Source organism: Morone saxatilis, unplaced genomic scaffold (assembly GCF_004916995.1).
Source record: "Morone saxatilis isolate NCDOM2014 unplaced genomic scaffold, NCSU_SB_2.0 Contig2, whole genome shotgun sequence".
Taxonomy (NCBI): Eukaryota; Metazoa; Chordata; class Actinopteri; family Moronidae; genus Morone; species Morone saxatilis.
Window position 1 is genome coordinate 13,958,345 of NW_023339762.1, and position 23,234 is coordinate 13,981,578.

Consider the following 23,234-nt stretch of genomic DNA (forward strand, 5'->3'; position numbering starts at 1 on the left):
AGAGAGAGAGGAAGAAAATGAAACTTCTTTTTATTTATTGAAATATACTGAAAACACTATATACCATACATAGAGGTACCGGTACATACTACATGTGCAAACAATAATACAAGCTTTGAGAATAGGCGACAGACAATTAAAGACAAAAACAATTAAAGACAAAAACAACATAAAGACTAAAAACTCATCAGACAGCAAGACAGCAACAATATAAATAACCCTCTTTTTCAGAACAGTAGATAAGTTTCTCACCTGTAGCAATAAAGTTTTACATTCACTGAACTGAAGATTTCTTTTCAGACATTTATTGTAACTTTTATTTTTCTTCTTTTCTTTTTCATCTGAGGGTCTTTTGCTCATACCTTTTGAGCCTTTTCACAATGAAGAAAAATCTGCATTATATCTGCTGTGAGGGCTCATTCACTGTGTGTAAATATATAGAGATACATTTGACTCCATAATCAGTACAGAGTCACATATGAGGGGATAACTCCGCACTACCAGCTGCATGAGAAAGGAAGTAAGGAGAGTAAGAAATACACAGCTAAGGGACATACTGTAGTTTTGTGAATATTAAGTTAATAAATATGACATTATGATCTAAATAACCATATGAATAAAGACAGTAAAATAACCAAAATGTTTTAAAATTGTATTATTGCACAATTTTTAAAACTCAACTCATTATTATGAAACGTTTTTCATAATATATATTTCCAATATCCATGTCCATATAGCTCCATGGTCATGAAAAATACTATAAACTAAAATCTAAGTTTTGACAAGGGCACATTTAAATAGATATATTAATATATTTAAATAAGATAAAAAATTGATAAATTAAATTCAAGAGTTTTCATCATGAATCCATTTCACAATTTAATGGTTATCTATATATTTTACTCTACTTATTTATATGGTTTCTTATTTCATAATGCCATATTTGTATATAAAATGTAACATTTTTGTCCTCATAGAATATTAAGGATATGCCATATTGGACAACGTAAAGTTATAATATTTTGTGTTAGTTCAAGAGGAAGTCTATCTAAGAATATAACCACCGATCCTCAATGCAGCTGCAGCTGTTTCCAGCATAAAAGGCGAGAAAAGGTTTACAAGCTCTGGTCCTGAGTACATTTAAATCATTTCATTTAAAGGTCCAGCAGGGGGCAGCAGACCCCCCAACAGGCGGTCCATCTGCCGGAGCCGAGAAACGAGACGAAGCAGAAACCGATCGGTCTTGTTTTTGTCCGTCGTCGCACGCAGCCACTCTGCTGTGAACATGCGCATCGAAAAGTGTTATTTCTGCTCGGGACCAGTGTACCCCGGACATGGGGCGATGTTTGTAAGGAACGACTGCAAGGTATGGTGCTGTCTCTCTTTATAAATAATAATTTAACTGCGACAGAAGCTCGTGTCTGACTGGCTAATGATAGCATGCTAACGTAACGTGGGTACGTATTCACTCACGTGGGACGAAGACTTGGGTTTTCATCAGCTGACAGACAGAAAATAACTCAACGTGGTGGTTATCTACCTCAATATAGAGCGGTTTATATAATGGTAATGTCATATTTTATGACATGTTACATCCTCGCTGCCTTTTTTACTGAGTATGAAGTTGAAGAGTCCGGACTTTTAACTAGCAGGCCTCTGTTTCAGCTTATGGAGTAATAGCGCCCCCTAAAGGTGAGACTGGACTCATGATAAACACTGCCCCTGACTACTGTACTGTCTGTGAAAAGACTTTAGTGTTGGTTAATGATTGTGGCAGCGATATTTTTAACTTTACATTTACTTTTGAGGCCTCAAACGGCAGCAAAAATAAAATAAAAATAAGACATCTGTAAAAAATAAGAGTGTGTGTATGTAAATATGAGTTTGGACACAATGTACAAAAAGTCAGCAGTCCAGAGTGATTTCATAGATAACATTTTATTATAATCCTTTTTATGAAATATCCTTTTTTGTGCTGATACTAAATTGGAGAGTTTTTAAAAAATCGGATAGAGTAAATAACGTACATAACGATGCATTAAACTTTATTACTGAGTAATTGTGATATATAAGATATATATTGAGAGACATTTAACATTTGAAAAATAAACTTGCACTCTGTTTTCCTTAGTGGACAGACAGTGTAATGGGGACATTGTTTGTTTTCTTTCATCGTTTTCTTTTTGGCATTTCTTTGCTGCTGTTTCTTTTTACTGACCAGGAACATGAATGTCAATACTCTGTATCTGTAATAAGCTAATAATGGACGATATGCCTTTTGATTTTAATCAAAAAAACAACTTTGTAATTGCACAATCCCAAACTCATTTTATCTATCTTTTAAATGTTTGTAGACATTCAGATTCTGCAGATCAAAATGCATCAGGAACTTCAAGAAGAAGCGTAACCCAAGAAAGACAAGATGGACCAAAGCGTTCAGGAAGGCCTCAGGAAAGGAGTTGACAGTGGTGAGTTGTTTATCAATAGAGCACTTATCTCACTGTCTTTATTCAGTTTTATTGTTACTTATCCAACAAATATCCTCTTTTTCAGGATAACTCTTTGGAGTTTGAGAAACGCAGAAGTATCCCTGTTAAATATAACCGGGATCTGTGGGAGAAGACAGGTGATGTATTCATTTATTTCTCACATGTTTAAAATGTTTTGTCATTTGATTTTTGAACTGACGAGTCATGTGTCTCCTTTAATTTCTACAGTGGAAGCAATGAAGAGGGTGGAAGAAATAAAACAGAAACGACAGGCAAGATTTATCATGAACAGGTAAGAAAGTTCTTTTTTTGCACATCTTTTGACTCTTTTTGCATCTTATAGCTGCCATCTTGTGTTAAATAGCTTTATCTAACAAATGCAGCATTTACAGGATTTGGAAAATAGTATTTTACTCACCTTCTGTGTTTTTGTCTTCACTTTATAGATTAAAGAAGGGCAAACAGTTGGAGAAAGAAGAGGCCATCACCGAAGTGAAGAAAAATATTCACCTTATCAAAGCTCCACATGCAGGTAAGAATATTTATTCACCGGAAAGCGAAGTTGTACACAAGAGTCTTGTAATCATGTACAAGGAATTTGAATTGATGTCATTGATTTTACTACACAGAAGGTACAGACCAGTGTGAAAATAGCAGACGTAACAGCCACATACAATACAATGCAGCTTCAAACACTGAACAAACTATACTATACTATATATCCACACATTATGGAAAGAGTCTTGTTTTTTACAGTTTAGGGAAGTTGGACATTTGTCCGTGATTAAAAATAAACTCCAGTTGGGACTTATAATAAAAAGCTGTTTAATAAATTTCAGCATTGTTCAAATGTTGTCTTTGTTCTTTTACAGGAAAAGCCAAACAGATGGAGGCCAAAATGGTGCAGAAGCTACAAGAAGACGTGGACATGGGGGATGAAGATAATTAATCTTATACCCATACCCATTGTTTGTGTAATGAAACCTGCGAGCAAGTTGACCTTGAATGATATTGTACTTCTGTTTTGGGGATTAAAATTTCCAAACGACTGATGATGGACACAGTAATGCATTCAGTTTATAATTGCTGTACAAGGACTGAAAGCATTGGCCTAACAAGGACCTCCGAAGCAACAATTAACCACATCTCTCCCTTTTTTTTTTTTCTAATTGGTAGTTATGACTATAAAAAATGTACTCTATCCTGTTGCGTTGTATAATGTATTACAGTAATGCAGAAAATGTTAAAAGGAAACGAGCAAACAATTAAAAAACATCTTTTCGAATCTGTTTATTTCTGTGACATTAACCCCACTATAAACCAAAGTAAGTGCCAAAACAAATGTGGATTGAATATTTGTTAGAACATTTTACTTTTGTGTCAGGGATTTTTGCTGATAAACCTTTGCAATGGTCTTTGTGTTAGTATTATTATTATTGTTAGTATGAACATTATGGGAGAAGAGAAGATTAGCAGCACTTTCCTACACCGCACACATGATGCAAGTGCCTGAAGTGGAGCGTATACTATGCTATCAGCAAAAAACCATTTGGCCTACATTCATTTCCACATGTCACTCCATAAAAACCACAAGTACTCAGTAACAGACAAACTTAGACACAAAATGAACACACATTTAAAAGTTAATTTGTCAAACCTTTTTACTTCCCATTTTATACAGATGCTGGTATAATTACAAACAATAGATGCATTTTTCTAGAAATATGGATTAAGATACTTTGACTAATGTGAAACGTCTGATTGGCTTTTACCGCTTAAACTTGACAGATGAGAGATATAATACAAGTGATTATTGGCAAGAAATTTAAATAAAATTAATCTTTTATCTTACAGAACAAACGAAACACAATTTTTAAAAACATCATGAATTAATCAGCTTAAAAAAAAAGACTTAAACTGATGTATTTTACTGATGCAATGGAAAGTCTTAAATAGGATATTTTAAAATAATATTTTTGGGCAAAATCGATTTTTATAAGAACATTTTCAACAAGATACTATACTACAAAGATACTATAAAGACATATTCTGTTCTTCATCTATATTAAATCAGCTCCAGTGGTGCTCTGACAGTCCCAGTGTTACTCCCATCTGTCTCTCTGGTATCGATCCACCGGCCTGTTGCTGCCCAGGCTGTAGTCCTCGCCCGCCTCGTCGCTTCCAGTACCATCTTTCATCTTCCAGGAGAGCTGGTTGGACGTTTTACTGCCACAGTTTTGCGAGCAGAGCAGGGATTCAACCCAGCCATGTCCGAGGAGGTTGAAGGAACGAGGACTTCTGAAGAACAGCAGGTAAACTGGACATTTAATCGGTTTTCCGGAGCTGCCATCGCGTCAAATCTGGTGAATTAGCAGGCGGCTAGCAGGAAGCTAATTAGCCAGTAGCTACTCTTGGCTAATGTAAGTAACGATGCTACCGCCGAGTAATTAGAGAATTAGCTTGTAGTGTTTGTTGGTGAAGCAACATAAAACCCCCTGCTGTTTTTAGGTTAAACTTGAAGATTGCCACAGTCACGTGTAACTTGATTGATGGCTTTGTTAACATTGGTTAACGCAGGAGCTAAACATGCTAAGTTAATGTCAAGACGAATGAGTTTCCCCTCATGGCGGCGCCTGCTCATAATGCAACATAAATACTGCTGCTGCTGTCACATTATGCTGTCTCATTAACCACCAATGGCTTGTGCACTTTTAATGAAACTTCACAGTTTTTCCTTTCATCAAGTCAGCTGACATTTGTCATTCATACACACTGTGCTCTCTCTCTCTCTCAACAGGAAATGGAGGACAAAGTAATCAGTCCAGAGAAATCTGAGGAGGCCAAACTGAAGGCCAGGTACCCTAACCTTGGAGCCAAGCCCGGAGGCTCAGACCTTCTCAGGAAAAGACTTCAGAAAGGGGTGCGTTTTTTAATATTATAAGCTGCTCATTTAAACAATACCAACCAGTATTCTCACTTTATTTCTTTTTGTTTGTCCAGCAAAAGTATTTCGACTCTGGTGACTACAACATGGCCAAGGCAAAGATGAAGAATAAACAGTTGCCATCGGCTCCAACAGAGAAGTCTGAGATTACAGGCGGGCACATCCCAACACCTCAGGACCTGCCGCAGAGAAAGACTTCGATCGTGGCCAGCAAACTGGCTGGTTGATGGTTTTAAGTTTACTGTTTTGTTACCATTCCAAACCCACTTCATATCTACCTGTTTGTTTACGTTTTTTTTGCTTATTTTTCACCTTTGTATGTATTCTCTAAGAACAAGTTGCGTACCAAGTCAAATTCTTGAGGAAAATTGGCAACTGTCAGCCACTGAGTTGTCAGTGAGTTAAATCTAACAAAGTAGTTGCTAAAAATGTTTCTCAAGATCGTATAAAAAGACTGAATAGTGATTAATTTCTGAACATGATATCACACTCGTAAATATGAATGGATGTTAGTGCTATCTTATTTACACAGAATGTTTTCACTTTGAAGGATATATGCCTCCATGCAAATTGCCTGAGCAGCTGAAGAGACTGTACATTTAGCCATGTTGCTAAATTTAAAAAAGAAAAAAAAGACTTGAATTATGACCACAGAGAAAATATTGTCAGTTCGCATTGATATATGTATGAGGTAGTAATCTACAGATATACCTTCAAGTTTGAAGCTTTTTTGCGTATTCACCCATTCACATGGAGGCATGTCTGCTTAAATAGTGAAAAGTGAAGTAATCCAGCTTTGTTTGTTTTTGTTTTCTAATACTTGATTGTGTCTCTTCCTCTCTCTGTGAAGCGGTTTGATTCTCAAAGTACTGAAGATTAGATCACACACACACACACACACACTTTGTAGCCAGTTGTATTTCAATTAATTTTAGTGACATTGGTTTGCAAAGACTTGCTGCTGCTGGTCTCCATTTCATTCTGACCTCTAAAATGGCCTTAAAAGTAATGTACCTTCTTGAGCAATATTTGCTCCCTCAGTGAAAATCTTAGTTGTGAATTTTGCCTGAAATGTCTGTCACTGTCTGACTGGAATCACTTAGGATTTTATGGAAAGAAACTCCCTTGATGTGTTTGGAAGTGTGCCTGTGCATTTACTGTGCGGTCACACTGTGCCATTTGTTTTGTAAATAAAATAGTTTTGCATAATTTCTTATAAGTACACTTATTCAATTGAATGTGTCCTTGCATTTATTTTTACACTCAAACGTGACTTAATGAGAAAACTACATTCACTAAAAAGAGGCTTATTTTATATTCTACTCAATTAGAAATCATACAGGATAAAAAAAGATGCCATCATCCATTGGTAGGGTGTATTATAAACAATCTGAGGTAATCCTGAGACTTTCAGAGGAAGCCTGTATCTGTTGGTGTATTTCCATCATATATTAGCAAATACTTAGAAATATTCAGTAATATGGTCATATTGTTAAGTCATATGTAGTTAAACAACATTTAAGCTAACTATAAAAGATAATGGCAAAGTAAGTAAATTAAAATGTATGAAAAAATGTCAAATATACATATGTTTACAATGCTATAAGACTGATGCTTTCACCAGTCACTACCGATTTACTCCAGTTACTAATGCAGAATTATACAGAAGCCTATTACATTCACTTAGGGGAAAAATGCTGTTTTTGTGAATAAATGACTTCTGAAATAATTTTTCGTTTAAAAAAACGCTCTAAACCTCCTGAAGGTATTGGGGAAAAATTTTTTATTTATTAAGCAAATACAGTGTGGTTCCCTAGCTATGCATGCCAAAATTGCTGAACAATTCACCTCTGCTAACAGATTATGGCCTAAAAAATACCAAAATTACCACCAAAAATTAGACCATGGCTTCCCAAAGTGCGACCCTCATAAGGTTACATTTGTCCCGCCAGATGTTTATAGCAGTAAAAACTTAGATTTTTTAAAAAACTATAATATAACTAAGTGCTGTTTTATATTTGTGAGGTACACACCCTCTGTCGGATCGATAATTATTAATGATCAGAGATAGCAGAGGGTCCAGTATCAGCTGTGTGCCACCTCAGCCTCTCCTCAGGGGCTCTAGTTGACATGCGCAGGATGGCCGCTGGGAGGCACGCAAGATGCACCATGCTGAGTGACAACGGTTGTAGCAGGCAACCAGAAAGTTGAGTCCTCCTCACACCAACAGAGAGCAGCTCAGGGGAAAGTTCGTGTTTCCTTCTCTGGGAGTCAGTAAAAAACATGTTTTAATCTGCTTTCTGCGGGCAGAGAAAGTTTCTGAGGGCTCACGGAGCGAACTGTAAGACATGGCAGCCTCTGAGCTGTACTCCAAGGTAGGTAACGTTATACTGGATTAAATTAGACTGTCGGTTCATCCAGCGGGTTTCTTCTTGAGCTAACGTTAGTTAACTTAATGTATCGTTAATTATAAATGTGAGTAAAGGTGGTTTAACTCGTGTTAGTCACTTAGAGAGTTTTACTCAACAACCACATGGCTTTAAAACCTTAATGTATTCCTTTTTTTTTAATGTGTCTGCCACTTAAAATACCCCGTATCCATCCACATTATACGCATGACTGCTGTCTGCTGGCTTCAAGTTAACTTATCCTGACATTTTGCTGTAGTTTTGTAAAAAAAACAAAACAGTGTGTGACTGTAAGTGCAGTGGTTGAATGGCTCTGACCCGGTTTCCTCTCTGTCCTCTGTCTATCAGTATGCCCGTGTATGGCTCCCAGATGCAGCAGAAGTGTGGAAGTCAGCAGAGCTTATCAAAGATTACACTCCTGGAGACTTGACGCTGACTCTGCGGCTGGATGATGGCACGGTGAGACAGGCAAATGCCCCACACACACACACACCCACACAAAGGGAGATAGAGGCACTGAGGTGGAAATGGGTGTGTGATGCTCTGTCAGAGAGCCATGCACACATTTCTCTGCAAGAAGTACTGCAAGAAGGCAATGGAGCCTCATAAATCTCTGTGTGCTGTGGGATTATTGGAGGCAGCTGTGATGTTTTTGGTAAATGCACATAGATTTCAACACCTTGTACAAAGTCCTGGGTTCGCCATAGGTGGACTGACGTATGAAGATGTCTAAATGGTGTGGCTGAATGTTTTTCACTCCGCTCTGTTGCTACCTGCAGCTGTGATGTCGAGTTTGGGCATGCACCTCAGCTATGGAAATAAGGCCCAAGTATTATCATGAGTGAACACGAACAAGCCACGCTCAGTGTGTCCTAGTTAGACTCAACATGAAGTACAGCTGATGCTAGGGTTTTTGTGCTTAATCGCCTATTTATCTTGTTTTTATGTCCCTTTTCCTAACAGTTTTTCTAAAATTAAAGCAACTTACAGTGTTTAGTCTCATTCTGTAAGTACTTGTAGCTAACGTCTTGTGTCTTTCCAGGAGCTGGAATACAAAATCGACCCCCAAGCACACAACCTGCCACCATTAAGAAATCCTAACATCCTGGTGGGGGAAAATGATCTCACAGCTCTCAGCTACCTCCACGAGCCTGCAGTGCTACACAACCTTAAAGTGCGCTTTGTGGACTCCAGGTCGATTTACACATACTGTGGTAATGAGCTTCATCTCCTTTGACTCTCACTATCGCTGTTACTGTAGACTTTGGAGCCCTACTCACTGTATGCTCTGACATAATCTACTGTACGTTATGCTGATTATTGTGGCAGAGGTTGCTCTTAAAGGAACACACACCAACATATATTACATCAATTTGGGAGAAATAAGACACACAAAACGAGTTCACTGTCTATTAATCCGAATTCATGCCACATAATATATGTTTAGGCTGTTTTAGGAGTCCTACTGAGAGTTTTTCTTTCTTGTGGTCCTAAGGAATTGTCCTGGTTGCCATTAATCCTTATGAGAGCCTGCCTATCTATGAAGCTGACATCATCAATGCCTACAGTGGGCAGAACATGGGAGATATGGACCCCCATATATTTGCAGTGGCAGAGGAAGCATACAAACAAATGGCCAGGTTTTGTAACCTCCATATACATTTCATTTTACATGTCAAAGCAAATGAAATATTAATTTCCTTTTGAGCTGATATTCTAAATTAGTTTTAGCTGATGTTTGTTGACTTGTCACACAGAGATGAAAGAAACCAGTCCATCATAGTGAGTGGTGAGTCCGGAGCTGGCAAAACTGTCTCGGCTAAATACGCCATGCGTTACTTTGCCACAGTCAGCTGCTCCTCTACTGAGGCCAGTGTTGAGGAGAGAGTCCTTGCCTCCAGCCCCATCATGGAGGTAACGTTTAACACAGCAGGGCAATAAGACGAAATTATAAAATAACAAAGTTTACTTAAAAAGCCTTTTGTGTGATTCTTCCAGGCCCTTGGGAATGCCAAGACGACAAGGAATGACAACAGCAGTCGCTTTGGGAAATACATTGAGATTGGGTTTGACAAGAAGCATTGTATAATTGGGGCTAACATGAGAACCTACTTACTGGAGAAGTCTAGAGTTGTGTTTCAGGTAAATTACATCGGCATGGATTTTACTCGCATTTCGATACCTTGGAGACTAGCTTCAGTGTCTGAATGTGCCCGTTCTTATCTCTCTATCTTCTCTGTTTCTCATGGGAGTTAATTGATTTAAAACACTTTCATGTGCATGTAACATGTAACATGTGTATCTTAGCAGCGTAATAACAAACAGCTCACTCAGCTCAGTTTAGCTCGGCTGGCCGACAGCAGACAGGGGTCTTGGCACAGAAGCAGAGCTATGTGCTGCTGTGGACGGGGGCAGCAGCAAAACATATTTTAGCCACATAAAAAAGGCCCACCTCCAAAAAAAATCAATATCCGTATAGCTGTACGCTATATTAAGAGTATTTTCTCTGCTTCAGCTTGCCATCAGACAGCCCTTTTGTTTGGCATTAACCGTAGAGCTTCAGTATTCCTACGCATTAAGTCCAGCTGTGCCGTGCACTGTATTACACCTCAGGGTCAGCTGTCTTTCTTGGCTTTCTGACAGCTAATGCTCTGAAAATATTCTTAGTGTTGTTTAATATAATTCTACCGAATGTGTTTGCAGTACTTGTGTATTTTACATTTGTTCGCACTACTTTTAGGCCCACGAAGAAAGGAACTACCATATATTCTACCAGCTGTGTGCCTCTTCACATTTACCAGAGTTCAAAGCCTTCAAGTTAGGTATTGCAGTCAATGAAATATCAGTTATCTTATCAGCAGAATTGAGAAACAGTTGAAATAATTTGCAATAGCAGTTATAACAGATTTAGTACAACATTTGATTATTGTCTGAAGGTTGCGCAGATGACTTCCACTGTACTAACCAGGGTCAAAGCCCAGTCATAGAAGGAGTGGATGATTCCAAAGAGATGTGCAATACCAGGAGGGCTTTCTCACTGTTAGGTGAGTGTTAGCTGCATTTCAGTAAGGCTAGCAGTTACATGCTGAGTACTGTACATACACATTTCTGTTTCTGGTTTGCCTGATGTGATTGAGTGATGATCATTTATTGTTTTATTGTTCTGATTTTCATTGTAGGAATCAGTGAAAGTGATCAAATGGCAATTTACCAAATTCTGGCAGCTCTTCTCCATCTTAGCAATGTGGAGGTGAAAGAGCAGTCAGCAGACAGATGCAGTATCTCGGTAAACACTGATTATTTTTTTCATGTATATATGGTTAATTTGATGTCTGGATGTTGTATTGAGGATGTGTAGATCTTTACCCCTATAAGATCATTATTGTTCATGTATTTCCAGCCAGATAATGTCCACCTGATGGTGTTTTGTGAGTTGATGGGGGTGCCCTGTGAAGAAATGGCCCACTGGTTATGTCACAGGAAACTCAAGACGACCACAGAAACCTATGTCAAGCCTGTCCCCAAAATGAGCGCGGTCAATGGCCGAGATGCCCTAGCCAAACACATCTATGCCAGACTCTTCAGTCGCATTGTGGACAGCATTAACAGTGCCTTAAAATCTGCAGTGAAACAACACTCCTTCATTGGTGTACTCGACATTTATGGGTAGGTTTTCATCTCCAGGTTTCTGATTTTTCCATTTCTGTTCCCTAGATGACCATGTCTTTTTAATTTAAACATGTATTTTTTTCCTCAGGTTTGAAACATTTGATGTCAACAGCTTTGAACAGTTTTGCATCAACTATGCAAATGAGAAGCTTCAACAACAGTTCAACCAGGTATGTGTCTTTACGTGCTCAACACATTCATTTTGTAGTCGAAACCTACACATAAATCATTGTCAGCTATCGCTCCCTCTAGCATGTCTTCAAACTGGAGCAAGAGGAGTACATGAAAGAGGAGATCCCCTGGACATTGATTGACTTCTATGACAACCAGCCCTGTATTAATCTCATTGAGGCCAAGCTGGGTGTCCTGGACCTTCTGGATGAAGAGTGCAAGGTAAAATTGTTTTTACTAGTACTAGCTACTACTTTCCACTGTAGGAATCTCCACTGTGCTATGTTTGGAGGCTATGAGTAAGGCCGTGACTAACTGATGTGTCAGCCCTTCCTCTTTCCATAGATGCCCAAAGGCTCTGATGACACATGGGCCCAGAAGCTGTACAACACTCTCCTGAAGCAGAATGCTCACTTTGATAAACCCAGGTTATCAAATAGAGCTTTTATCATCAACCACTTTGCTGACAAGGTAAAACAAAGTTGTATGTCTCATGCTGAGGTGGGTTTGCGTCTCAGTGGTCAGTAGACTGATGGATGAGTCATGCTTTCTAATCAAGAGCACCAAGAGAGTCGAGCGTGAAACTATAATTACTTTGTCTGTAAAGTCAGACTTCTATACCGTCACCACAAGTGTTTGATGTTTCTATTTATTAGAACAACACAGCCTAGTTCATACTATATATTATGACTATGACCTTTACTCTTTTAGTCAAAGAACACTGTGTGACCTGGTCCTTTGTGCCTAGGTGGAGTACCAGTGTGAGGGTTTCCTGGAGAAAAACAAGGACACAGTCAATGAGGAGCAGATAAATGTGCTGAAAAAGAGCAAGGTGAAATAGTTTATATTATATTTTATTCTAAATTGTTTATTATATTTTCATTTCCTAGTCCTTCTCCTCTTTTTGTGGATGCCAGAGGAATGTCAATGTCAACACCCCCTCTGCTAAAAGCAAATGACTGTAAAGTATATTTTATGTTGCAAGTCCCTGGGCACACACCCTATAATTGTTCAACTAACTATTGGAGGAAATACACCCACGTTTTCAGATTGAAAACACTGCCATCTGCTGTTCAATGATAACTTTGTATTTTGTTGCTTTGATGTTTGAAAAATGATCTTTTCAGTTTGATTTGCTGCTGACACTGTTTGAGGATGACGAGAAGGTGCCAAGTTCTACTAACAAGCGAACCAGTGTCATTGGAAGGGCTGGTCCGGCTCAGAGGGATAATAAGAAGACTGTCGGACTGCAGGTGAGAGCATAAAGAGCAGGCAGCATGTCATTTGGTGGTGCGTGATCATTTGTCATACAGTTACATTTCTTATTGTCATTAAATGCATATTTAAAAACTATTTTGCGTAAAAAATATTATTTATTTAATGTTTTTCTCAGCTGGTCACCACCAAAATGTCAAAATATTATATTGGACAAATATTTACAATTAAAGTATTTCCATATTTGCTCATCAATCGAGGATTTATCGTTGTCTCTTTACTCAGTTTCGACAGTCTCTGCATTTGCTGATGGACACACTGAATGCTACAACTCCTCATTATGTACGCTGCATCAAGCCAAACGACCTTAAAGCTTCATTCACGTGAGGAGGATTTTTCTCATTGGTTTCACCAGATTATCTGTAACAAGCACAGATGAAAGAGTAGTATGTTCATTTTTGTAACGGGTATTTGTGTGTTATCTTTCATGTAGCTTGGACCCTGTGAGGGCGGTGCAGCAACTTCGAGCATGTGGCATCCTCGAAACAATCCGGATCTCAGCAGCAGGATTCCCATCTAGGTAGAATATCAGCAACCACATCTGTTACAGAGCACAGGGCCATGGGCAGTTGTGCACACCATTATATGTTTATAGTATATAGACCTAGAAAAATGATATATCCAGCTTATGCAGTCTTATTTTATGCATATTGTAGGTGGACCTATCAGGAATTCTTTAGCCGTTATCGGGTCCTCATGAAGCAAAAGGATGTGCTTCCTGATAGGAAACAAACATGCAAAAGCCTCCTGGAAAAACTCATACAGGTATGTCTGAAGAGACATGAAAAGCATTCCCATAATGTCAATAAGAAAATAAATGTAACCTTCTTGGCCCACTTAAGTATCACATATCACATATTTTTATTTGCTCGTAGGACCAGGATAAGTATCAGTTTGGCAAAAACAAGATCTTCTTCAGGGCGGGTCAGGTGGCTTACCTGGAGAAGCTGCGTTCTGACAAGCTGCGTATGGCTTGTGTTCGCATCCAGAAGACTATTCGCTGCTGGCTGGCCCGCAAAAAGTATCTGAGAATGAGGGAATCCGCCATCACCATACAGAGACATGTACGGGGTCACCAGACACGCTGGTGAGTGGAGACGCTAAACAACAGCAGGATAAGAATAATCTGATCTAGCATATTTCTGACATGTTTTTTCCCCCTGTCAGTTATGTTAAGTTTCTGCGAAGAACAAGAGCAGCTGTTGTTCTTCAGCGGAGCATGCGTATGTGGGCGACCAGGAGACGCTATCAGCAGCAGCGCTCTGCAGCTATTGCTATTCAGTGCTGCTTGAGGGCCTACATGGCTAAACAGCAGTACTATAAGGTAATTCCATACTTGATTTAAAAAAAATTAAAAAATCCCTTTAGAAATGAATTAAGGTATAATTCAGAAACTGGATTTAAAAGGTACCACCAAAACAGGAATTAGTACCTCTTGATTATAATATGAAAACGTTTCCAGCTCAAAGGAAGTCCATATGTGCCAGCTTTCAGTGGTAGCATTGTTGTTGTAGTGAAGCCTTGTAGCAGCAGTTCACCACATTGTTTTGCACTTCCTTAGCCTTGATTGTTGTGTAGAATTCTTAATCATTAAGTCATATGAATAGAGATGGAAAATATTTGTAAAATAATATTTACATTTTAAAACTGTGAAAGGATCTGGCAGCAGTTGTAGACTGAAATGTATGGTGTTAATGCATTTTAATGTATATATTTTTACTTTCTTCTCACACAGTTGATGTTTGAGAAAAAGTCTGTGGTCATCCAGAAATGGGTGAGGGGCTGGCTGGTAAGACAGCATTTCAGACGCACCCTGGCAGCCATCATCCTGCTGCAGAGCTGTGTACGTCGCATGAGGGCCAAGAACGAATTAAAGAAGCTGAAAGTGGAGGCACGTTCTGTGGAGCACTTCAAGAAGCTTAATTTTGGCATGGAAAACAAAATTATGCAGTTGCAGCACAAGATAAATGAACAGGTGAGGTTTGTGTGTGTGTGGATATATAGGATATATAGTTTTATCTGTGTTAGATAGTTGTTTACTCTTGAATCTACCACAATAACTGTAGCTAGAGAAACATTAGGTCACTGGGAGTTGTCGTATCACATGCAAAGCATGTGTGTCTATCTCCCCCCTGCAGCAAAAAGAAAACAGGGAGCTCAGTGAGAGGCTGAATGCTGTGGAGAAGGCCCGTGCTACGGAGAGAGAGAAACAGAGCAGAGAACTCCAAAACCTACATAGATCAGAGCAGGAGGCCAGAGCCAAGGTAGAGACACTTCCCTCGCTGCTGGAGCAGCTCTCCTTCCTTCAGCACGAGCTGGAAAACACCTGCAGGGAGAAAGAAGACCTGGAAGAGCAGACGAAGGTCTACAAGGAGCAGACACAACAGGTAGGCCTACTACGCTTCTAAATCTAAATGTATATTATCAATGACCTTCAATGACATGGAGTTAAAATCATGTTACCACTAAACTGTTATATTCACACTAAACTGTGAAGAAGAGGTTTGTTCATTTTCCCCTGTTTGTCACCAGTGTTTGTTAGTTTATGTTTCATCACTCAAATGTTGTTTTCATGAAGTTGTGGGTTGTTTTTTTTAATTGAATTTAGTTTATGTGGGGTAGGCACTTGCTTATATCACTTATATTTTCTGCTGCTTTGAGCTGCATTTGTTTTATGATTTTTCATTTTGCTTGTCCATAACATTAGGAAAAGAAAAAAGAATGAAAATAGGAACATTTAGAACAAAAAAGGAACTTGTCATTTTTGCCCATTGAACTTTTTATGACTATGACTGAGTTGTTTATTTTGCTCTGTTTTTTTTAGTTTCTAGAACCTCAATAGGAATAAAGACTAACAACACGTGATTTTGCCTCTTCTCACAATCAGGTGGTAGAAGAGCTTAATATGAAGAACAGCTTGTTGAACAGCGAGAAAGATGAATTGAACAAACTAATCCTGGAACAAGCCCAACAGTTAACAGGTACTGAGCAGTTCACCTCAAACCTCCACTATGGTTAAATAATGGCTTCATTTGGAATGAATTACAAAAAAATTTTTTGTTTCAGATGTTAAAACCAACTTTGAGAATACAGAACAGATGGAGAAGGACTTAACTGAAGAACGCTCTCGCTACCAAAATCTGCTGAGTGAACACTTGCATCTGGAGGAGCGCCATAGAGACCTCAAGGAAGAGATTAATCTCAGCATTGTGAGGAACACTTCAGTGTTGACATAGTTGTTATTTGATGCATGTTTATCGATGGATTTTAACACATTTTACATGGTGACAATGGCTTACAGAGTGTACATCAATTTCCTGCACCAATGTTTCTCATGATGGAACAAATTTAGGTCTTGCTACTTATTCTGTCTGTAACGTGTGTTGTTGTTTTTTGTGTTTTTTTTTTTTTACACCTAATCAGAGTTCAAGCAAATCTGGTCACAAGAGAACAGACTCCAACTACAGCAGTAACTCATCTGAGTTCAGTCAGAGCTTAGGCTCTACTGAGGGAGACGACAGCTCTATACAAACAGAGGTAATGTAGAAAACTACACACATCATGGTCCATTGAATTGCCTCAAAGTGATCTGTATAAATTGTATATAAGTATGATGTACTATATAACCCCCTGTATGCTTAAGGATTGGTGTAAAACATTTCTATTCTCTATAATCACAAAGAATAGCAACTGTCGTATGAACACACTCAGTAACAAGGAATTCTAAAGGGTTATGTAAAGATTTTATGGTGGAAAAATGTTTGTCATGGTGGAAGAATTGGCGTCATCTACAAACTTGAGCAGCTTTACAGACACATCACATGTTACAAAGTTGTTCACTATACAGTACAATTAGCAGATTCTCCTAATAATCTGGATTCACATTATTTCTTTGATAGTCTGGTTTCTATTGAGAAGGATGTATGGCAGCCTACAGGAAACATTAGTGCCAAGAAACGAGTGAAAGGAAATAGAGGTATTCTTGATGTGTGTTTTTACAGAACACCTGCAGGGAAGATAAGATAAGATGTTCCTGGACACTGGACACTGATTCATCGTTAATAACTGTGTGAAGATTTGCTTTCTGGCCTTGTCTGTGTTATAATGATATTAGTGCAGCATTCTAGTTAGTTCGTGATGGGATTAACCAATCAGTGCTTACTGGGTTTTTGTTAGGATGAGCCTCAGTCGACGGTGGACCTGCCCATCCTTCTGAAGCTCCAGAGAAGAGTGAAGGACCTGGAGCAAGAAAAACAGTCACTAAGGCAGCAGCTGGATAACAGAGAAGAAGCCCAACAAGAAAAGGCGAAAGTATTGAAACAGATGAGTTTTGTATTAGCTATTTTGGTCGATATTTGTGGTTCAATGGTTAATATTGACATTATATGTATGTGGTTCTCAACAGGAGGTGGAGGAGCAAAAAACTGTTGGCAGAGCAGAACTGGACTTAGAAACACTAAAGGTATGACTTGGTCAGGTACATGTTTTGGGATCCCAAAAAGGAGATATCCACAGAGTCATCCCATTAATATACCAGTTCTCTATTATAACTCATATTTGTATTGAAATATTGAATAGAAACACACATATGTAGAAGTTTAAATTTGTGTGTGTATCTCTAAATGTCTTAATGCAGCGGCAAGAACTGGAGTCTGAGAACAAGAAGTTGAAGCAGAATCTAAATGAGCTACGGAAGTCTCTGACCACTGAGAAAAGTGAATTGATGCCCCCTGCCCCCGGCTCTCTGCCCTACAGCATATTGCTGGACCAACTCAGTTCTTCCAATGACGAGCTGGAGATGCGAAAAGAGGAAGTGCTGCTCCTCCGGTCACATATGGTCCGCCAAGAAGCTCTTAAACATAAGGTAAAAAAATATTTATCATATTCATACATTAAGTGCTCATGGTGGGAATCGCTGGGTGTCCTGAGATAACTTCTGTTATTTGGCGCTATAATAAAATTTAATTGAACTGAACGTAATATTTTTTATGCAGTATTTTGCATTTAATGCAACACACATCTGACAATACCTAGATGTAATTTATCTCATATTAACTGTCCTCTAGGACTCTGCTCTTGGGGAAGGTGTGAAATTAGATCTTGAAATTCCCTCATTCCAAGATATTGACAGGTAAGATCATGTGACTCCCACTGCAGTTTAAATCCATCAGGTGATACATTAAGTGTTATTTAAATTCTCTGATGCTCGTCCTCAGACCAACTGACATCCATACACTGAATGAAGATGGAGAGCTGTGGCTGGCTTATGAAGGCCTGAAGGAGACCAATAGGTAATGAAATTATATTCTGCAGTTGGTTTGTGCATTCAAGCACGTTCATGCCATTTTAAGTTGAATACCATCCCTCCATCCTCCAGACTTCTAGAGTGCCAGATGCAGGAGCAGGAACAAGTTCACAATGAGAAGTATAGGAAGCTGCTCGAGGAGGTGAACAAATTGAAGAAGGAAAACGAGCAACAACAGAAGCTGCTGACGCAGAACCTCCTCCTGTCTGAAGACGCCCGCATTGATGCGAGCCTGAAGCATGAGATCACACGGCTGGCCAATGAGAACCTGGTGGGTCTGCTAGATCTGTCACTCTGCCTGTTATCAGTTATTATGACTGTGTAATTATTTTCGCAATGCAGAGATCTTCCAAAATAAACAGATTTCACTGTCTGGATCTGTACATTTTGAAAGGGCCCTGCTATAGTTTCAAATGAAATTAAATGTATTGTGGCATTGTTACATCAGCAAAGAATAGCATATAAACAAATGTACAGTAAAAAAAAAACTCTTCTGTGCTGTGTATGGAAGGTTGGTTTGCCCTCACACTAATCTAATATGTTTACATAATTTTAGGAACACATGGAGCAGCAAGAGAAACAGGACAAAACCATACGCAAGTTGAAAAAACAACTTAAATTTTACGTGAAAAAAGTTGAAGACTTTGAAGGTAATCACCTGGCACTGAGTGTGTCCATACAGTATGTTTTCTATGACATTAGAACATCATTAATCCTGTGATTTCTTTGTGTTTAGCGAGTGCTCAGGAAAAGAGTAATTCCTCTGTGACGAACGCTCCCGTCAGAGCGGTGAACATCACCCGCAAGGAGAAAGAGTACCAAGGCATGTTGGAGTACAGGCAGGGCGACGAGGCCCGCTTGCTTAAGAATGTGGTCATAGGTGTGTTCAACCTGTTCTGCTCAAGCAAATCATTTTCTGAACTGTTTTTAGAGTTGCAAGCAAACCTTTCTCATAGATGAAACGGTTTTGTTTTAATCTTCTCAGATCTGAAGCCTCGTGGCGTAGCGGTCAACCTCATTCCTGGGCTTCCGGCTTACATCATCTTCATGTGCTTACGATATGCTGACAGAGTGAATGATGATCAGAGAGTCAGCACTCTGCTCAATTCAACCATCAGCAGCATCAAAGGGGTCATTAAGGTGTAGTATATAACTTATCTGTGTAAAGAAAGTGACTGGTGCTCTTATTTTGAATTAATTTTTACACTGTTTCTACAGAGAAGAGGAAATGATTTTGAAGTGGTGTCTTTCTGGCTGGCCAACACATGCAGATTAATGCACTGTCTGAAGCAGTACAGTGGAGACGAGGTAGGCTTGAGAAGGCTTTGAGGTTGTGTTTTTTGTTGTACCTGATGTCTGTTAATTAACTCTTCATGTCTGTACAACCTCTTTATACTGAAGGTCGTCATGACGCGCAACACTGCCAAGCAGAATGAGCACTGCCTGACCAACTTTGAACTATCCGAGTACCAACAGGTTATTGGCGATCTATCCATCCAAATTTACCGCCAGTTTATCAAGTGCATGGAGGACAACCTGCAGCCCCTGATCGGTGAGGAGACATAATCTCACTATACATAACTAACACTGTGTTCTCCAGAAGCCTGAATATAACAGAACCCCATGAAATGTATTTTTCCCCAATTTGTTCCCATAGTGGCAAGCATGCTGGAGCACGAGACAATCCAGGGTGTTCTGGGGTCCAAACCGACAGGCCTGAGGAAGAGAAGCACCAGTTTCCCAGGGGTGGGCGCTGTTACAGTGGAAGTCCTCCTGCAGCGTCTTGGCCACTTCCACACCACCATGTGTCAGCACGGGATGGACCCAGACCTCATTAAACAGGTGGTCAGGCAGCTGTTTTACATCATCTGTGCGGTCACGCTCAACAACCTGCTGCTACGGAAGGACATGTGCTCCTGGAGCAAAGGCCTGCAGATCAGGTAAACCATAGGATGGTCATTGGAGAATTGTTGAAATTAGAGAGACAGAAGAGAGCGGACTGAGGTGTATCTGTTCTTGCTTATATCAGGCAAGCTCTCTCAGGCAATATCACAAACACCCACTGGTGTGATTATTATATTATTTTAAAAATAATATTTTAAATGATTGGGTTAAACAAAAACATAATGCCAGGTGGATATGTCTTTTATTGAACAAGGTCAAAGTTACATTTAGCACAGAAATAAGCCTCAGTGTCCCAGTTCTTTAAGATTCTCCTTCCGAACGTCCAAATATAGTGACATATGTTACTATTGACGGGGTACAAATAAATAAAGTAAATAAATAAATCCCTTCACGTACTGGATAATATAACCCTAAGGGGAATAAACCTTGCAGGCAGAGCCTCTCGGCACACTTTTTCTCAGGATTCATAAACAGTATCTGGTCTTTTAAGTTGGAGGGATGCAAACTTGTAAATAGTTTTATTTTTATTATAAAGGTGGAAATATTTTCATTCAATATAAACTGTGGTTTTACAGAGCAGATGTCAGGTTGGAACTTGCGAGACAGTGCCTTAGTTCAGTCTGAATTGTTTGTCCGTTGCCTCTGGCTTCAGGTACAATGTTTGGCAGCTGGAGGAGTGGCTGGCTGAGAGGGAGCTGGCAGACTGCGGTGCCAAGGAGACTCTGGAGCCTCTTGTACAGGCCGCACAGCTTCTACAGATCAAGAAGAAGACTGAGGCAGACGCCCAAGCTATTTGCAACATGTGCACCGCCCTCACCACGGCACAGGTCCATCATCAGTAAATGTTCAGCCTGCTTAATCTGTACACATGACTTGTTGCTTGTGCTTTGATCGTTGTTTATTTGTCTCAGCAGATACTGAAAGTGTTGACCTTGTACACCCCAGTGATCGAATTTGAAGAGCGAGTATCAACCTCTTTCATCACAATTATTAAAGTGAGTGGTTGTGTTTGGGCAAGAATTCTCTTTATTATTCTAAGTCTTGTGTTTAATAAAACTATTTACTATATCTGCTTTTTGTTTTTTTACACTTCAGGACCTTTTGAAAGACAGGGTTGAGTCATCCACCTTGATGATGGATGCCAAGAAGATCTTTTCCATCACCCTCCTCTTCACGCCCTCCTCTGTGGCGCTGGAGACCATCCAGATCCCTGCTAGCCTCAATCTGGGCTTCCTCAACCGCATCTAGACCAGTGAACCTCTGACACTCGGTTCTGTTTACCAGAGTAAAAACACCTCAGACTTTTTTTAAACCAAAGTTTGTACCAGTTGTAATGTTTTCACTGCTTATTGCAGCAGAATACGTTGTTTACATACTATCTATGTATTAGCTTCTCAGCACTGCATAGCCAAAGAGTGATAACTGTATAAACAGTCGATCTGCCAAAGAAAAAAGTATTTTAAAGGTCATCTCTTGCCACACCTGATGTATTACTGATACAGGTGTTGATAGTATTTTGTGAATTCATGGATTCATTAATGCATTCATTGGTATAGTTATTTCTAATACTGTATCTAGTATTTATTTTTATTCATCTTTATTTAATCAGGCAGTCTCATTGAGACTAAGATCTCTTTTCCAAGAGAACCCCGAGGACAATAGACATTCACAAACACAATCGCAGAAAACATCAGATATTAAAGCTTTAAAATCGCAGGTTTAAGGGCAGTTTGCAACATCTGCAAGTGAAGTTTGTGATTATTGGAGTAGTAACTAAAGTGTTTCCATGGACAGATCTGGATTACCGTGAGCGATGTTAAAATATGAATGTGTGTCTGATTTTAAATGTTGAAAATGTCTCAAGATGAAATTCAGGAGTTGAGTTTTATCTGAGTAACTTTATATTTATGTAACTACTAATATCAGGTGATGGTATTTAATGTCAGGACAAGGTGAAGGACAAAATATTCCAAGTATGTATTTAACCAGTCTTAATGTTGTCAGTTATATTAAAGGCTGGTTTTTCAGTAAGATGGTTTGAAGTGTTTAAAAATACTACGCAAAGAGCTTCACTACCTCATGAGGTGTTATGGATCTTGTTGTAACCTTTAATACATGGTTGTGTAAGGTATTTAACAGTAGATATCCCTCATTGAACAATATAATGAAATACGGATGTGCATTCTAGTCTTTATCCAAAAGACAAATGATCTGAGAGTTTGTGGATCTCTGGATTCATCTGTAAACGTACACTCACCTAACTCTTCCACTAAGTGATATCTGGACTTTCTGGACTGCTTTAGGGTGTTATATTTTTAGTCTTTGCACATACTAAACATAAGAAAATGTCTAACACATCATAAATGAGTAATCTCTTACATGTTCTCAGCTGTGCACACCAGGAATGTGTTCATGTGTTTCCTTGTGGAAGTCTCTTTAAAGCTTTTTCTCCATTATGCAAGTGCAGTGATATTGTGGGGTCAAGTTGGTATAAGGAGGTGAAATATTTACTCTTCTTTTTCAAATCATTTCTTTTTGCCTTAAGCACTTGTGGGTAAAGGCTGAAACGCGTTCACATATGGAGATCTGACTGAGGTCTGTATCCGGTTTCTTTTGTTGTCACAATCCTTGATTAAACGAGCACACCCACTCTGTGGAGCCGCTGTCACAAGACGGGAGGGCGGAGTCATCCAGTCAAAGTCCGCAGCAGGTGAGCGACAAGTCAACCTGGAAGACACGAAAAACCTGGAATATGAGTGGTGGGACTTTCAGAATAAAAGCGACAGGTGTGTCACTTAATAGGATGACCTTTGACATCGCTGGTTTCCAACCTTTCGGCCTGTGAGCCATCAGTTTTAAGCGATGTGCGCACATCGTGAGTTATAGGCACTTCATAACAACAAGGATTGCTTAATTTGAAGGGTCTGAAGAGTTGTGACAATATCTAATATCTCACAAGACACAAAAGTTACAAAATATTTATTTTTCTACTTTCAAGTCCCTTTTATCTTCTTGTGACCCCTCACACCCCCTTAGATTTTACAGATCAAAAATATATATAAAATATA

General features: G+C 39.1%; 3 protein-coding genes across 4 annotated transcripts; all 3 read left to right on the plus strand.

Moving 5' to 3' along the window:
* The first annotated feature begins 1,207 nt into the window (after positions 1-1,207).
* rsl24d1 (ribosomal L24 domain containing 1) lies at positions 1,208-3,774 on the plus strand. The gene is made up of 6 exons (XM_035665010.1): positions 1,208-1,366; positions 2,355-2,468; positions 2,554-2,626; positions 2,718-2,781; positions 2,936-3,021; positions 3,362-3,774. The coding sequence occupies exons 1-6, from the start codon at positions 1,286-1,288 to the stop codon at positions 3,436-3,438; spliced, it is 495 nt and encodes a 164-aa protein (XP_035520903.1). The 5' UTR covers positions 1,208-1,285; the 3' UTR covers positions 3,439-3,774.
* An 871-nt stretch (positions 3,775-4,645) lies between these two features.
* Positions 4,646-6,659, plus strand: arpp19b (cAMP-regulated phosphoprotein 19b). Of its 2 annotated transcripts, none has more exons than XM_035665012.1 (3): positions 4,646-4,801; positions 5,287-5,409; positions 5,490-6,659. In XM_035665012.1, exons 1-3 carry the CDS (start codon positions 4,757-4,759, stop codon positions 5,658-5,660), a joined length of 339 nt encoding a protein of 112 aa, XP_035520905.1. In that variant the 5' UTR covers positions 4,646-4,756; the 3' UTR covers positions 5,661-6,659. The 2 variants fall into 2 exon arrangements, with proteins under 2 accessions (XP_035520905.1, XP_035520906.1); XM_035665013.1 differs by having other exon boundaries at positions 4,768-4,909.
* A 924-nt stretch (positions 6,660-7,583) lies between these two features.
* On the plus strand, positions 7,584-22,550 carry LOC118330444 (unconventional myosin-Va-like). Its single transcript, XM_035664967.1, has 40 exons — positions 7,584-7,808; positions 8,190-8,300; positions 8,884-9,055; positions 9,337-9,481; positions 9,599-9,755; positions 9,840-9,983; positions 10,582-10,663; positions 10,778-10,885; positions 11,021-11,127; positions 11,242-11,507; positions 11,599-11,680; positions 11,763-11,903; positions 12,027-12,152; positions 12,430-12,513; positions 12,809-12,934; positions 13,182-13,279; positions 13,390-13,476; positions 13,613-13,721; positions 13,832-14,043; positions 14,124-14,280; positions 14,692-14,931; positions 15,095-15,343; positions 15,844-15,937; positions 16,023-16,165; positions 16,380-16,493; positions 17,133-17,267; positions 17,362-17,418; positions 17,593-17,820; positions 18,023-18,087; positions 18,173-18,247; positions 18,334-18,532; positions 18,818-18,911; positions 18,998-19,141; positions 19,247-19,401; positions 19,480-19,569; positions 19,663-19,813; positions 19,919-20,201; positions 20,819-20,993; positions 21,081-21,161; positions 21,262-22,550. Exons 1-40 carry the CDS (start codon positions 7,782-7,784, stop codon positions 21,412-21,414), a joined length of 5,466 nt encoding a protein of 1,821 aa, XP_035520860.1. The 5' UTR covers positions 7,584-7,781; the 3' UTR covers positions 21,415-22,550.
* Positions 22,551-23,234: the final 684 nt, after the last annotated feature.

What these genes read in the sequence shown, in the direction of transcription:
- arpp19b (XM_035665012.1), top strand. Translation starts at nt 4,757, where the DNA reads ATGTCCGAGGAGGTTGAAGGAACGAGGACTTCTGAAGAACAGCAG. An exon ending in GGACTTCTGAAGAACAGCAG is followed by an intron (nt 4,802 to 5,286) that starts GTAAACTGGACA and finishes CTCTCTCAACAG; the next exon opens with GAAATGGAGGACAAAGTAAT. An exon ending in GGAAAAGACTTCAGAAAGGG is followed by an intron (nt 5,410 to 5,489) that starts GTGCGTTTTTTA and finishes TTGTTTGTCCAG; the next exon opens with CAAAAGTATTTCGACTCTGG.
- LOC118330444 (XM_035664967.1), top strand. Translation starts at nt 7,782, where the DNA reads ATGGCAGCCTCTGAGCTGTACTCCAAG. An exon ending in GACCTTAAAGCTTCATTCAC is followed by an intron (nt 13,280 to 13,389) that starts GTGAGGAGGATT and finishes TCTTTCATGTAG; the next exon opens with CTTGGACCCTGTGAGGGCGG. An exon ending in AGCAGTACAGTGGAGACGAG is followed by an intron (nt 19,570 to 19,662) that starts GTAGGCTTGAGA and finishes TTTATACTGAAG; the next exon opens with GTCGTCATGACGCGCAACAC.
- rsl24d1 (XM_035665010.1), top strand. Translation starts at nt 1,286, where the DNA reads ATGCGCATCGAAAAGTGTTATTTCTGCTCGGGACCAGTGTACCCCGGA. An exon ending in CAGGAAAGGAGTTGACAGTG is followed by an intron (nt 2,469 to 2,553) that starts GTGAGTTGTTTA and finishes CCTCTTTTTCAG; the next exon opens with GATAACTCTTTGGAGTTTGA. An exon ending in TATCAAAGCTCCACATGCAG is followed by an intron (nt 3,022 to 3,361) that starts GTAAGAATATTT and finishes GTTCTTTTACAG; the next exon opens with GAAAAGCCAAACAGATGGAG.